The 13,593-nt window shown below is 35.2% G+C and overlaps 3 protein-coding genes across 4 annotated transcripts; 1 reads left to right on the top strand and 2 right to left on the bottom strand.

The window, feature by feature from the left end:
* The first annotated feature begins 996 nt into the window (after positions 1-996).
* Positions 997-3,489, top strand: LOC111444794 (RNA exonuclease 4-like). Its single transcript, XM_023082844.1, has 7 exons — positions 997-1,035; positions 1,120-1,271; positions 1,982-2,112; positions 2,212-2,432; positions 2,551-2,730; positions 2,907-2,987; positions 3,111-3,489. The coding sequence occupies exons 1-7, from the start codon at positions 1,010-1,012 to the stop codon at positions 3,349-3,351; spliced, it is 1,032 nt and encodes a 343-aa protein (XP_022938612.1). The 5' UTR covers positions 997-1,009; the 3' UTR covers positions 3,352-3,489.
* Positions 3,490-5,541: 2,052 nt separating this feature from the next.
* On the bottom strand, positions 5,542-7,357 carry LOC111444796 (2-methylene-furan-3-one reductase-like). The gene is made up of 4 exons (XM_023082847.1): positions 7,035-7,357; positions 6,437-6,760; positions 6,131-6,290; positions 5,542-6,035 (listed from the first exon to the last, which is right to left on the bottom strand). Exons 1-4 carry the CDS (start codon positions 7,242-7,244, stop codon positions 5,767-5,769), a joined length of 963 nt encoding a protein of 320 aa, XP_022938615.1. The 5' UTR covers positions 7,245-7,357; the 3' UTR covers positions 5,542-5,766.
* Positions 7,300-10,492, bottom strand: LOC111444795 (CASP-like protein 4A1). 2 transcript variants are annotated; one of them, XM_023082846.1, is made up of 4 exons: positions 9,735-10,492; positions 9,418-9,553; positions 7,931-8,119; positions 7,300-7,382 (listed from the first exon to the last, which is right to left on the bottom strand). In XM_023082846.1, the coding sequence occupies exons 1-3, from the start codon at positions 10,391-10,393 to the stop codon at positions 7,931-7,933; spliced, it is 984 nt and encodes a 327-aa protein (XP_022938614.1). In that variant the 5' UTR covers positions 10,394-10,492; the 3' UTR covers positions 7,300-7,382. The 2 variants fall into 2 exon arrangements, with proteins under 2 accessions (XP_022938614.1, XP_022938613.1); XM_023082845.1 differs by lacking the exon at positions 7,300-7,382 and having other exon boundaries at positions 7,809-8,119.
* Positions 10,493-13,593: the final 3,101 nt, after the last annotated feature.

Here is a 13,593-nt window from a genome sequence, read left to right as displayed (position 1 = left end):
ACTCGAAAAAGTCATCCGCTCTCTTGGGACCATAAACTAAGAAGTCAGAGGTTCGAATTCTTCCACCCCACTTGCCCTCGGCTCGGCTCGACTCGGCCCGCACCATGTTTGTGGTTAGAAAAGGAAACTTGTAAGTTCACTCACAGCCATGTTTGTCGCCATTCCTAGTTGAGAACAATATAATCTTATCCAAAAGGGAATCAGATTGGGCCTTTTAAAATTCTTGGATGCCAATTCTTGCATTTGTGTTGAAGGGTTACTGCTTTTTTATCTGTATATATTTTTGTTATCCCAACTTGCTCTTTGGGTGCGTTGCTTTTTGGCCATTTCGGTCAATAACGTAGTTGATGCCTTCATATCCTCATCGCAAAGTTCGATAGAATCATCAAAGTACGGCATATCCTCATCGCAAAGTTCGATAGAATCATCAAAGTACAAACCCATAACTCCAAATTTCATGCACGTCCATCTCAAACTCTCCTAAAATAGTTATAAATCACCAACCGAGACTCTTCGTCTTTTTTTCTCCAATTGATTCTAAGAAAACAACTTACCAACAAAATAGAGACTAAAAGGAAGACGGGTTTGTAGTTTTCAAATATTCTTACGCATAAAGATATCTAAACCCGTGTCAACACTCAAACCACATATCTTGAAAAATCACAACCACTCAACATTGTAAGAACAAAAGACTGAATCATCGATCTTTGAAATAGTAAGTGATGTCAAATGAAGTCGTCGTCTTCTCCTCACTCCCTTTGTGCACATGATAATATTCAAATAGAATCGATACAATTTATGAGTTGACCTTAGCTAATTCGAAATATTCTGGTTCTTCTTTATGGAGGCCCCAAACTTTTATTGTTCTACGCACCCAAAGTTACATTATTAGAATATACCTAGTTGTTGACCCTAAAAAGCTTGAAAGAACCTAAATTTCTCGGTATAAAACAGCTTCCTTTGCACCCACTTTCTGGCATCAAAGTAAGAGTTTTTGTTTGATCAGACAATGGATCATTCAGCTGAGACATCTAGGTTTGATCTCCTTCTCCCTGTCTTTGTGTATTTGTTTGTGGCATTGTTTCTAAGTTTTTGACACTAAAAATGGTTGTCAAACAGGCACAAGTGCGCTGCTTGCTTCAGGCAGTTCAACAAGATTGAGCATTTGGTTGATCATATGAGGACCTCTTTCCACTCACCTCATGAACCCACTTGTGCCGTTTGCAAGAAACACTGTCGTTCTCTTGATTCTCTTAGAGAACATCTCATTGGTATGTCGTCGTTTCTACCGATAAAGTCGTAAGCTTTTTGAAGTTCAATAAAAGTTCATATATAAGATCTATAGTGAGATCCCACGTCAAGGGGTGAAAACCTCTCTCTAGCAGACACGTTTTAAAACCGTAAGGCTGATGACGATACGTAACGAACTAAAGCGGACAATATTGGCTAGGAGTGGTCTTCGGCTGTTACAAATGGTATTAGAGCCTGTGTGCCAGCGAGGACGCTGGCCCTCAAGAGGAATGAATTATGAGATCCAATGTCAGTTGGAGAGGGAAATGAAATATTCCTTGTAAGGGTGTGGAAACCTCTCCCTAGAAAACACGTTTTAAAATCGTGAGGCTGACAGCAATACGTAACAGGCCAAAGCGGACAATATCTCCTAACAGTGGGTTTGAGCTGTTTACAAATGGTATCAGAGTTAGACACCGGACGGTGTTGCCAGCGAGGAAGCTGGCACCCAGAGAGGGTGGATTGTGAGATCCCACATCGGTTGGAGAGGGTAACGAAGCATTCATTGTAAGAGTGTGGAAACCTCTCCCTAGTAGATGCATTTTAAAATCATGAGGCTAACGACGATACATAACGGGTCAAAGCAGACAATATCTACTGGCAGTAGACTTGAACGGTTACATATACTATAATGGGTTGCGATAAATTTGCGATAAATTTAATTATATCGACACGATCATGTTGTTATCAGGGCCGCTGCCGAAGCAAGAATGCAAAAACGTCTTCGACATGCGAGGATGCAAGTTTTGCTTGGCCATCCTTGACAGTTCATACTCACAAAGGCTCCACCAAGAAAGATGCCAATTCTCGTGTGTTAATTCTGTATGAACCCTCAACTATCAGCTAATTAAACAGCATGAAAGTTAGTTCTTTAGCTTCAAAATCTTGAATCTTCCATTCTTTTTTGGCTGTTTTGATCAGGGGCTCCTTGCTCGTTTGGCCAACTTGGGAATTCGCGATGGTTCAACCGCCATCGACGGTGGAAGAACTCGAGGCTCCGGTCCCGTGGCGTTAGCTTGCAAATATGTAGGTGGCGGAGATGGGTCGCTGGATGTCTGTGCCAAGGTCTGCCTTATTGATGAGAGTGAAAATGTCATCTTCTATAGCTATGTCAAGCCCATAATTCCCGTTACAAATTATAGGTAAGTTATTTTTCGGGCGAATCCTTTAAAATTTAGAGACCAAAAAAACTTAAAATTTTAGAATTGAATTAGAAAATTTTTATAATTTAACCAATTCGATATGTAAAAATAAAATTAGGTATGAAATGACGGGCATTCGTCCCGAACACCTTCGAGATGCAATGCCATTGAAGCAAGTTCAAAAGAAAATTCAAGACATCCTCTACAATGGAGGTGAGAAAGCTAGGGTTCTTGTGGGTCACTGTGTGGAGGACGATCTCAAACGTCTACAAATCGGATATCCATCCATCATGATAAGGTAAATTCTTCAAACAAAAACTAAATTTATCGTGACCCATCAACTCAAAATTTTAAATTTTTTGTCGAGATTTGAAGTTCTAACCTTATATCAACTTTTTTACGAAACCCTTTTAAGATCTTGACGTAAAAGTAACTAGTTCTAAATATTGCTTGGTTTCATGCACTGATCCACAGGGACATAGCAAATTATCCGCCATTGATGAAGACAAGCAAGCTATGCAATTCACTCAAGTATCTAGCTCAAGTGTATCTTGGGCAAGTACCATTTTCAATTCTAACTTCATTCGAGAACGAACACGATTTTTAAACAATAACACACGAAATGATGATCGAGGAACGTTTATGTAATAAACGAATAATTGGTATTTGTTATTGTAGATTTGAGATTCAAAATGGAGTACAAGATCCTTATGAAGAATGTGTGGGTGGCATGAGATTGTACAAGAGAATGAGATCACAAGTTCATAGGATAGAGCATCATCCAATGGCTTCTGACCCACAAAACAAAAACAACTTCGCAGCTTGGAGGGAAAGTGAGCTTGAGAGGATGAGCCCAGAACAGATGTTGGAGATTTCTAGGTCTGATTATTACTGTTGGTGCATGGATTTGAGGATTTGAGAGCTTCTTCAATGGTGGAATTGATTTGAGATAATATTTATTTGGTGATGGGGTTTGTTTTTTCTTTTAATCAATGGGTTTGTATTGTGTAAAACTTATGGCAAAATCATCTTGTTTGAAATAAACTTGAATTTATTTTGTTGTGGTTGTTGTAATATGAAGCTAGAGATTTGTTCTTACAAGAGGGTTTTAACTTCGGTTCGGCCCGTTTCGTGCAACCGACATAGGAGCCAACTCGGCGTTAGTGGCTTCGTGCCGCTCTAGGGCCTCTGAGTGAAAGAAACAAGGACCCACCACCCAATAAAGGGTGGATGGAGAAAGCCTTCGACCCTTCTTTCTAAATGGGTGCCCCGAGTACCTCATCTTGTCGTTTCGTTGTTGTCAAGGTTTGAGTGTTTGGCGTTTTCTTTTTTGCACTCGCTCACACTTTGGTCTATTTCTTGCATCAAAATCGTAGTTAGAAGTTTCAGCCCTAAGTCAAGGTCATGGTCGACGAAGGTGTGACAATAACATTTCCTTTTACCACTAATAGAACAATAATCAAATTATACCAACAAAAATATACACGAAAAAACGTCTAAATCTCTATGGTAAGAGGTCCATAAATGTAAATGTCTAAATCTCTCTCTAACCGATGACGGTGAAAACAAATAAAACCTATTAATGATAGGTTTGGATGGCTATACCTTTTGTTTTAGTTGACTTTGGAAGATACCTCTCACTGGCAGTGGGCCGCCAAATGGGCAACACAGAATCAATTCCCTTCGAATTCAAACTTTGTTGTATTCTTAGTATCTTCAAAGACAAACCCTTTTTGGGTAAAAGAATAATATGTCCGACCAATTCAATTCTTTCCCACGTTTCTAAAACTCAAACCCATCACTATCACTATCCTCCTAACATGAGTGTTCTTGAAGCCACCACTCTTCCAAACACTTCAAAGAAGCCGGGATGTTTGAAAAAAATGAATTCCAGTTCATAATCAAGTTCGGTATTCGGGAAAACTCGTGTGGAAAGAAATGAACGTCTACACGAGGTCTCATACAACTAGACTCCCTCAATCGTCATCATTTTTCTGAATGTTATTAGTGAAATGCTTACTTGAAATCCTATCAAGCCTGAGTTGTGAAATCCTACCTCGATTGGGGGGAGTAACGAAGCGTTCTTCAACGGATGCTCGAAATTTGAGTTTACTGTCCTAAATTATATAAGCAATTGATCATCACTATAGCCTTCAACGATTTCAGCTTAGTTTAAGCTTAATTAATAACTTTAAACGATAAAAAAAAATTATTTTAAAAAAATACTCTTACTCTATTTGTTTAGAGTTATACTTTATTTCAAATATACTTCACTCTAAAAAAAAAATGTTTAAAAAATATCTTTGGAAACTCAAAATTTTTATTAATACCGGTAAAACTTTTTTAAAAAAATTTAAAATAAAAAATATTTTTAGTTTAAAAATTACTCATAAATTTTTCAATGGTTTTGTCTATATAAAAATGGAAATAACTTAACTTATTTTTTTTTAATAAATTTTAGAGGGTCAATGTTAGTTTTAAAATTTAATGTACAAACTACTAGTATATTTTTAATTTTTAAAAAGTTTTAAAATTAAAAATTTTGAAAGGTGGAAGGGTATTAATAATTTTTTTTTTAATTCAAAGATATTTTAAAAATAAATTACTACTAGTTTCTTTCCAAAATTAACCTTTTAAGTTTTAACCTTTTTTAATTCAAGGTTTATGTTTCAAAATTTATATTGAAATTAGCCATTAATTAAAAAAAACAGTGAAAAATTAACTTTTCAATTTTTTTATAAAATAAAAAAATAAAATAAAAATAGACCAAGAACAATCGACTTGAGAAAATCCATGAAAATCTAGCTCTAATGATCCCAAATCAATAATTGAGAAGAATAAGTCAAACAATAATTAAGAAGCATAAGTCAAACAATAATTAAGAAGCATAAGTCAAACAATAATTAAGAAGAATAAGTCAATAAAACTTGATGTGATCTCATTACTCTTGGGATTGTTATTTTACTATCTATTCTCGACACTTTTGACTCTAACTGGTACCACTACCACTAATTTAGAACTCATGGCGATGGTTCGATAGATATCATCTTAAACGTCGATAGTTAGAGGTCGAGGTTAGCCGGGTGCAACGAGGCAGTTCAACACAACATTAACAAAACAGTGCATGCTAGATCAACACTTTCGTTCTTACATAAAACTACGGTGTCCTGTTCTTTTGACCAAATGGCAAAAGATATACTTATTTCCATCGTCAAAGCAGCAATTCCACAATAATGTACATTATATCTAAGCAGATGCAGTGGACAAACAAACAAACACAACAAGGATTCTCCAGAACATAACACACAAAGCTACTTATGTAAAAAACTTGCCTCTAAGGGATGGGATAAACCACAATTTTCCCAGTAGCTCTGGAGGTTTCGAGATATGCAAACGCCTCGAGAGTGTCGGAGAATGGGAACGGAGATTTGGGGTCGATGATTGGTTTCACCTTCCCACTTTCCAGGTAAGGATTTAGTTTCTCCAATATGACAGCATCTGATGTGAGAAGGAAGAATGCATCTGGGAAACCTGCAACGGGTGCGGCTATGCTCACAAGATGCCCGCCTTCTTTCATTGCCTTGATGGCTTTATCAGCCTGGCCTGCAGTTTTTGAATCAAAGCTTCAGTTTTGAACATATTCCTATTGGCAATCAGGTGCAGAATATATGAAGAAAATGATAGATCGAGGACGTTACCGACTGCGTCGTAGACGACATCGAATTTCTCAGGAAGGTCTTCAAAGTTTTCCTTTGTGTAATCAATAGGCTGATCAGCTCCCAAGCTTCTCAATAAGTCCTGTTTTGATGTGCTTGCAGTAGCAGCTATTTTTGATGCTCCAAACACATTCTTTGCAAGCTGCCTCATACAGAAAAACAAAGAAAACCAAGATCATATTAGCCAATAATGAAGAAAAACAAAACTCAGTAGACAAATTTTATGAGTGTGAACCAGAAAAACTGATCCAAATTCCAAATAATGAATGTAGCAGAGCCAATCTTGACCTGTATAACATGGGCACCGACTCCCCCAGCACCTCCCAAAACAATGATCGATTTTCCAGCGGATAACCCAGCTCGTTCAAGACCTTCATAGGCAGTTTCCATGGCGAGGGGAAGGCTAGCAGCCTCTAAGAAACTCAGATTCTTTGGTTTTAGAGCCAAAACTTTGTCTTCTGTGGCTGTGTATTCAGCCAAAGTGCCAACGTTTTTAGGCTTATCCAGTGCTTTATGGTTTATATCTCCATAAACTTCATCTCCTACCTTGAATTTTTTCACCTCACTTCCCACCTTCACCACCACACCCGCAACATCATAGCCAGGAATTGACTGTAAAAAGAAATCAATTAAAGAAACACAAAAAGGATTAGAAGTCAAACTTCCCCCAAATCTCATGAGATTATAAGCTATTACACAAACACAGTCTTCAAGATCAGCTTCAAGAAACGCCTATTCTAATCCACAGATAAGCAATGACAGAAAAAGAGCTTAACCCAGAACTGATGATTTCATTTCATCGATGCAAAATTAATAACAGACCCAGAAAAGTTAAGATCAAAACAACGCTACCCAAGTAAAATTAAATGCAAGAGAGAGAGCTGACCGGAGGCAAGTAGTTCAAAGCTTTCAAAGAACCATGAATTCTCTTGTAATCAATGGGGTTCAAAGACGCAGCAACAACCTTGACAAGCACCTGATTTTCGTTGATTTCTGGAACAGGGTAATTGGTATCCAGTTTAAGAACATCGGCAGTGTTGCCGAATTCATGGTACACCCAAGCCTTCATGTGGGTGGGAACAGAAAGTGCCGCCATGGATGAACAAGGAAGAACAGATCCCAATTCAGAGCGTTTGAATATCCTTGTCTTGGCTTTATTATTGATATTCAGAAATCCCGAAGATATGGATAGCTTCCCATTCGGGACCCTCACACCATTATATTACCCATAATTCTGTGAACAAATCAAGCAAAAGCTTTGTAAAGGTTGTCCAAATCGAGTTACACGTGTCACTGTTCAAGAAATATCTTCCCAATTATTGAATCTGATTTAATTATTAAAATATATTTCGGTCTCGGTCTTCTCCAAGAAATATAATTTATATATCTAGTCATTTCGTAACTTCAGTGTTAACGCAAAAACATCATTTATATATATTGAGTTAACTTCATTATTAAGTTAACTCCTTCCATTTTCAATTTTAATTTTCATGTTAAATCTTTAAACTATAATAATAATAATCTTTATATTTCTATTTTTATGTGAATTTCGTGATATCATTCATACCAACATTAATTTTCATGAATATTACTCGAAGGATTTTGAATAAATCTCGTTTTAGCTACTCGAATGAAGTTCCTTATCATGAATCAAGTAAACTTCCAAATATTTTCTAAGTGAAAGCATATCTAATTTACTGCACATTGTTGGAATAAATTTCTTGTATATGCTCACTAGCATTGGTTTGTTGCTATGATCATGGATAGTTTGAGAAATGATACCTAAGCAGATTTACAGAGGGTATAACCAGAGATTATACAGCTCAAGGCAAAAGCTACAAATGCAACAATGGACAATCCCACAGACGTGACAGCCATATCTGGGAACTTGTCCATTCCCCAATTGGATTGCCAATCATCAACTCTGGTGGCTGCCGAAGAAGAAGCTGATAGAAGAAGATATGCTACTATCTGCAACAGAAGAAGACTATCATCAATTTCTTTAAGCTTATCAGCAAAGATGGCGAAGCTCAAACACTAATGAAATGTAGTAATAGGTTCAACTGCAGTTAAACGTCTGCATCATGGCTCAGTTCTATCCATAAAGTTCAGGGTTTGCATATGAGCTAAGCTAAGGAGCACAGATACGGTCCAATAACATTCACTTCCATACGGTGACTCAGTTCTATCCAAAGAGTTCAGAGTTTGCCTATGATCTAATTTTCACGGCCACCGTGCCTGCAAATTTTGCTCAATTCTATCTATAAAGTTTCAGGTTTGCTTATGAGCCAAGAAGCACAGACACGACCCAATAACATTCACTTCCATACGGTGACTCAGTCTTATCCATAAAGTTCAAGGTTTGCCTACGACCTAACATTCACTGTCATACAGTGCCTGCAAATTCATGGCTCAATTCTATCCATAAAGTTCAGGGTTCGCCTATAAGCTAAGAAGCACAAACACGACCCAATAACATTCATTTCCATATAGTGACTCAGTTCTATCCATACGGTTCAAGGTTTCTATCCAAATGACCTTCTAGATTGAAGAGAATCGAACTTCCTACGTTGCAAATGGGATTTTACACCTCTCTGCCAGCCAACTTCAGAGAATATGGTAAAAGGTTTTCCTTTTTCCTTTTTTTCTTTTTTCTTTTCAGAATTTTAGAATATAAGGTTTGTGGTAATGTTAACTATGCCCAGAAGTTAATTTTTTAGATTCTTTGCTGCAAAATAAAGCCAGTTTCCTAACAAACTTTAAGAATAAAAAGGAAAGATAGAGGAAAGATGCGAGGGAAAGGTGGCAATACCGAAGAAAGGGTAACAAAAAGGATGGCCAAAAAGCTAAAGCAAATAAAAAGGAAAGGAACTAAACCAGACCAATCATATAGTTCTAAGTTATTAATATGCGATTTAAGAGGATTTAAGGTAGTAGAATTAGCTAACTCTCCATGAGAAAAGGCTTGCAGATTCTTCAGTAAGGAAAGGTATGAAAAGGCTTCTTTATGAACGACAAAAATTGCAGTAAGAGAACCATCTATCTATTGACTATTGAGCATTCTGCATCACCTTTTTATCTTCTGTGGTGTGGGACATATAAGATCATAATCGGTAAACAATAATGTGATCTGGACTAAAGTGTTGGCCTAATCTTCGCCGTCCAATATGTGCTCAGTGTGATGGGATTAGGTTGGGTATTGATATTATCATAGAACAAAGAATTAACAGATTGAAGCTTAGGAACTCAATTCCAGACCAGAAACTTGCCTGATCAATGAAGAAATCGAAGTATTGCTTGAAGTAATTACGGATCATGTGCTTCCCAGTGGAGAGAAAATATATAAGATCATAAGATTGAAGTGCAGAGTAAACAAACCCAATAACATTCACTGCCATACAGTACCTGCAAATTTGATGAAATTCCCAATTGAATCGATTCCACAAGGAGTTTGATTGAATACTAACAGTAACAGAGAGACTGTGACTTGAGCAATAGAAAGAATCCAACGATGTCCAATTCAATTGAAATTAAAGGCAGCTGCATATGAAATTTCAATAGGAAGAAGTGATTTCATTCAACGAACCTGAATTCCTTGTAGCGATAGAACGAATCCAAAGCCCAGCCCTGATTCTTGTCAGAAGCCATAACCGAAAACGATGCCAAACAGAAGACGAATCCAACGATTCTAAACCCTAGCAAGATCTTCTTCCTCAATTCCTCCCTCTTTATTTTCTTCATCGACAAATTCGCCATCAGCTTCCGTCCTCGCCCAACCGGACCGCCATCGCCATCACTAGGCTCAACATCGCTAGCACTTCCCTCTTCCACTTTCCGTACTCCCTGTATTTCAGCGTCCACCTTAGTCACCACAATCGGCTCCGTCGGCTGTGCGCGGTTCGCCGCCACAGGTCTCGGAGACGGAGGATAAGCCGACGGTGGCAAGTCCTCAAGCCGCGTAATAGAGAGAGCGTCGTCAATGGAGGAGTTGCCATGAGTTTGACAGGTGTGATCGGAAAAGTCCGAGGAGTTGGACGGAGAGTGGAGTGGCGGCGAGGGATCTTTGTTGTCGGAGAGGGAATGGGCAGGTGAAGATTGAGCAGACAGAGGGGGATGGGATTCGTCATCGTTTTCGTTTCCGTTTTCGTTTACTTCTGATTGGCTATGGCGGTGGAGCTGTTGCTGCTCCATGGTTTCTGCCAGTTCTTCCTTTTTCACTTCCGCTTCAGAGTTCGATGCGGCCATGGAGGCTGTACTTCCTGACTCTGAAAATTGAAAGAATATTTCTAGACCCACAGCTTCAACCAATCTCTGTAGTTTTCTACTTGGAGCTTAGATGCTTGGTTTTGTTCTTCTTGCTTTCCAATCTTTCCACTCAAAAACAATGTATTTACATATTGCCCCAAAATTTTAAAATATTTACATAAACATCACACAAAATTGCAAAAAAAACTACCGCCAATAGAAAAATGTTAATTTTAGTTCTCACCTTCCCGTTGTCAACACGACTATTTAATAATATCATTTCTGAAAGTTTATGAATATTTTAAAATATATACGAACCATGGTACTTTTAAACGTATTGTTGAAATTTTAAAAAATTTAAGGGTATTAATGAAATTTTAAAAAGTTTGAGGGTATTTTTGAAATATTTATATAAGTTGGGTGTTCTTATTGAAACAAACCTATTATCAGTTTCTATCCAAAATCAACCGTATTTTTTAAAAGTTTAAAATTTTGGAAGTGCTTTTTATTTTTTATTAATTTAACATTTTAAAAATTATATACAAGACGCTGTATGAATCAAGTCTCTACATAGTTTAATTTTTTAGTTGTCTTAAAATTAAAATTTTAATATTAAAAATTTTATAATTGCTTTAATTAATATGAAATTTCAATTTTGTCACACTAATTTGAGATTAAACGGATAATTCATCTAAATCATATTTCACACATTACATAATATATTTTTATACGGTGACATTAATTTCACCCAATTCGCAAGCATCAAATTTTCATTCCCAATGTCCCACACTCCCAAATACTTTCCATATATATAATTATTTAAAATATACAACCAATAGAAAACTGACATCTTTTCAACATATATTGGGCGGTGTGGGTCCACCGGATGGACAAGTGGCAGCTGAGTATTGGTCCTCCAATGAAATGAATTGAAGCTGGACCACTCTGATAGATGTTTCTATTTTTCAAGGATTTAAAAAATGGGAAATAAAAATATAATATATATATATATATCTTCATGATGGATGGGCAATTGATGATGGGCCCAAACACAATTGGGCCTTAATTTGAGCCGCCACAATTTATTTTTAAACTAAATAATACTTTTATTTCTGAACTTTTAATTAATAATACTCTTAGTATTTTGTTTGAAAAGAGTCGAGAGTAGAATTATGTTTTAAAAAAATACAAATAAAATTTTAAAATTAACATTAATAAATTATTGTACTGTCTATCCGCACTTCGTACATTATTTCAATTTTTTTATGTTATTTTTTAAATATTTATAAATTTTTTTGAAACGAACCGTATTTTTTAAATAAAATATTAATTTTTTCATAAATAAGAGTAGGGGTACTTTTGAATTTTTTTTTTTAGTTCAAAAGTATTATTGTAAACAAAATGGAAAGTAATCCTTTTTTTTATTAATTTAGTTTTTACAAATTAATATCTATTGAGTTAAAATTTAGTTCATTATATAATTTATACTTTATTTATCGATTGATTTATATTATGGAGGGCATTTTTGAAAATTTGTCCTCCAAATCTCGAAGGGGTTTATTAAAATCAGATTTTATTTATTATAATATCAAATTATTTCCATTTTGGACCCTTTACGAGTGTTTTTGTTAAATCCCATCCAAAATATCGAATTCAAGGAACAAGCATCCAAATCAATATATGCTTTTTTTTTTTTTTTTTTTTTTTTTTTTTTTTTTTTTTTTTTTTTTTTTTTTTTTTTTTTTTTTTTTTTTTTTTTTTTTTTTTTTTTTTTTTTTTTTTTTTTTTTTTTTTTTTTTTTTTTTTTTTTTTTTTTTTTTTTTTTTAAGCACTACCAAATTAAATATTTAACAAATATATAATATAATATATATTATACTTTTACCCATTTTTATATTTTATTTTACTAGTGGGACAAAAATATGTATTTTATTTTAAAGATGACTCCTATGTATCAAATATTAAATAATAAATAATAAATCTAATTTTAAAATTAATAAAATCAAACATTTTAAAAGACTAACAATATATTTTTTAGCGTGATAAAATGCTTTAAAAAACAAAATATTTTATTCATAAGTTTTTTTTTTTCATTTAATAGTAAAAAAAAAAAAAAAATTGATTGAAGTAGTTTTTGAGATGTCCAAACCCAACCTACTTTACAAGGTTTGTAATAACTTTTGCCTCCTCTTAAGGGCCAAATAAGTTTTAAATGAGCTCAACATAGTTGGATGGTGACTCAACTATGCACTTTAATGTGGGCCCACTTCTATCAACCTAACGCTCGTTTTTTTTAAGGTGATGGGTGACTCAATCATAAGATTTTTTATATTGGGTGACTTCGTATAAATTTTCCTAGGATGTATATGAGTCAAGACAAACTATGCTGAAAAGACTGCAATGGAATATCAGGATCATCACGTGCCAAGTGGATTCTAAACCATGATTCCAATCCTGGATGTCACCATGAAACATGGTTTGCATAGGGCGAGAACAAAAATCGAACCGTTATGACTTGGATATAGCAATGGATGATAAGGGAATTGATTCTTGAATTAATGTATCATATGTATGTTCCTTTTCTAGCATGGTTTGACTAGAAAAAAAATATTCTTTATGATAAATATAGATAGTCGTGTGATGTTTGAAGAAAGCTTTGGTCGACCATTTGAAAGGCCTACATTTGTAGTGTTTGAGCACCCATATATTCGAACCTTAAGTTAGTATTATGCTTTTATTGGTATTTTTCCGAACTATGTCTCAGAACTTTTCTTAGTTCAGGTAGACTTCGATAACGCTTGACATTCACGCAACATGCTTTGGACTATGATTTAGACACGTGAAGTTTAGTGATTGAGCCACACAACGAATTTGAATTTGTTCGCTCATATAGAATATTATACACAAATTTTATGTTTTTGATCTTCTTAAAACGTAGGGTTGAAAAATAAAGTCCCTAACTAAATTAAGATCATACGAATAACTTAAACTTGTTAAACGACCCATTATATTTATATTTATATCAAAGTTTTTTTTCCACAATGGAACACTAAGAACCGTACATAGAGCACCAAGAGCATGAGCATGGGGATGGAGGAAGGGAGAGAATTATTCTGTTTTTTTATTTTTTTTTATTTTTTTTTAATTTTAATATATATATATATATATATATATATAGCGTGAAGGCTAAGAATTGTATA

This window comes from Cucurbita moschata, unplaced genomic scaffold (assembly GCF_002738365.1).
Source record: "Cucurbita moschata cultivar Rifu unplaced genomic scaffold, Cmos_1.0 Cmo_Scf00007, whole genome shotgun sequence".
Lineage (NCBI taxonomy): Eukaryota > Viridiplantae > Streptophyta > Magnoliopsida > Cucurbitales > Cucurbitaceae > Cucurbita > Cucurbita moschata.
Note: the sequence above shows the minus strand (reverse complement) of the source record. Positions and strands in the feature narration are given on the sequence as shown.

What these genes read in the sequence shown, in the direction of transcription:
- LOC111444794 (XM_023082844.1), top strand. Translation starts at nt 1,010, where the DNA reads ATGGATCATTCAGCTGAGACATCTAG. An exon ending in CATTCAGCTGAGACATCTAG is followed by an intron (nt 1,036 to 1,119) that starts GTTTGATCTCCT and finishes GTTGTCAAACAG; the next exon opens with GCACAAGTGCGCTGCTTGCT. An exon ending in TATCCATCCATCATGATAAG is followed by an intron (nt 2,731 to 2,906) that starts GTAAATTCTTCA and finishes ACTGATCCACAG; the next exon opens with GGACATAGCAAATTATCCGC.
- LOC111444796 (XM_023082847.1), bottom strand. Translation starts at nt 7,244, where the DNA reads ATGGCGGCACTTTCTGTTCCCACCCACATGAAGGCTTGGGTGTACCAT. An exon ending in CTTTGAACTACTTGCCTCCG is followed by an intron (nt 6,761 to 7,034) that starts GTCAGCTCTCTC and finishes TTCTTTTTACAG; the next exon opens with TCAATTCCTGGCTATGATGT. An exon ending in TCGGTGCCCATGTTATACAG is followed by an intron (nt 6,291 to 6,436) that starts GTCAAGATTGGC and finishes TGTATGAGGCAG; the next exon opens with CTTGCAAAGAATGTGTTTGG.
- LOC111444795 (XM_023082846.1), bottom strand. Translation starts at nt 10,393, where the DNA reads ATGGCCGCATCGAACTCTGAAGCGGAAGTGAAAAAGGAAGAACTGGCA. An exon ending in TATCGCTACAAGGAATTCAG is followed by an intron (nt 9,554 to 9,734) that starts GTTCGTTGAATG and finishes TCAAATTTGCAG; the next exon opens with GTACTGTATGGCAGTGAATG. An exon ending in TCGATTTCTTCATTGATCAG is followed by an intron (nt 8,120 to 9,417) that starts GCAAGTTTCTGG and finishes CTTCTGTTGCAG; the next exon opens with ATAGTAGCATATCTTCTTCT.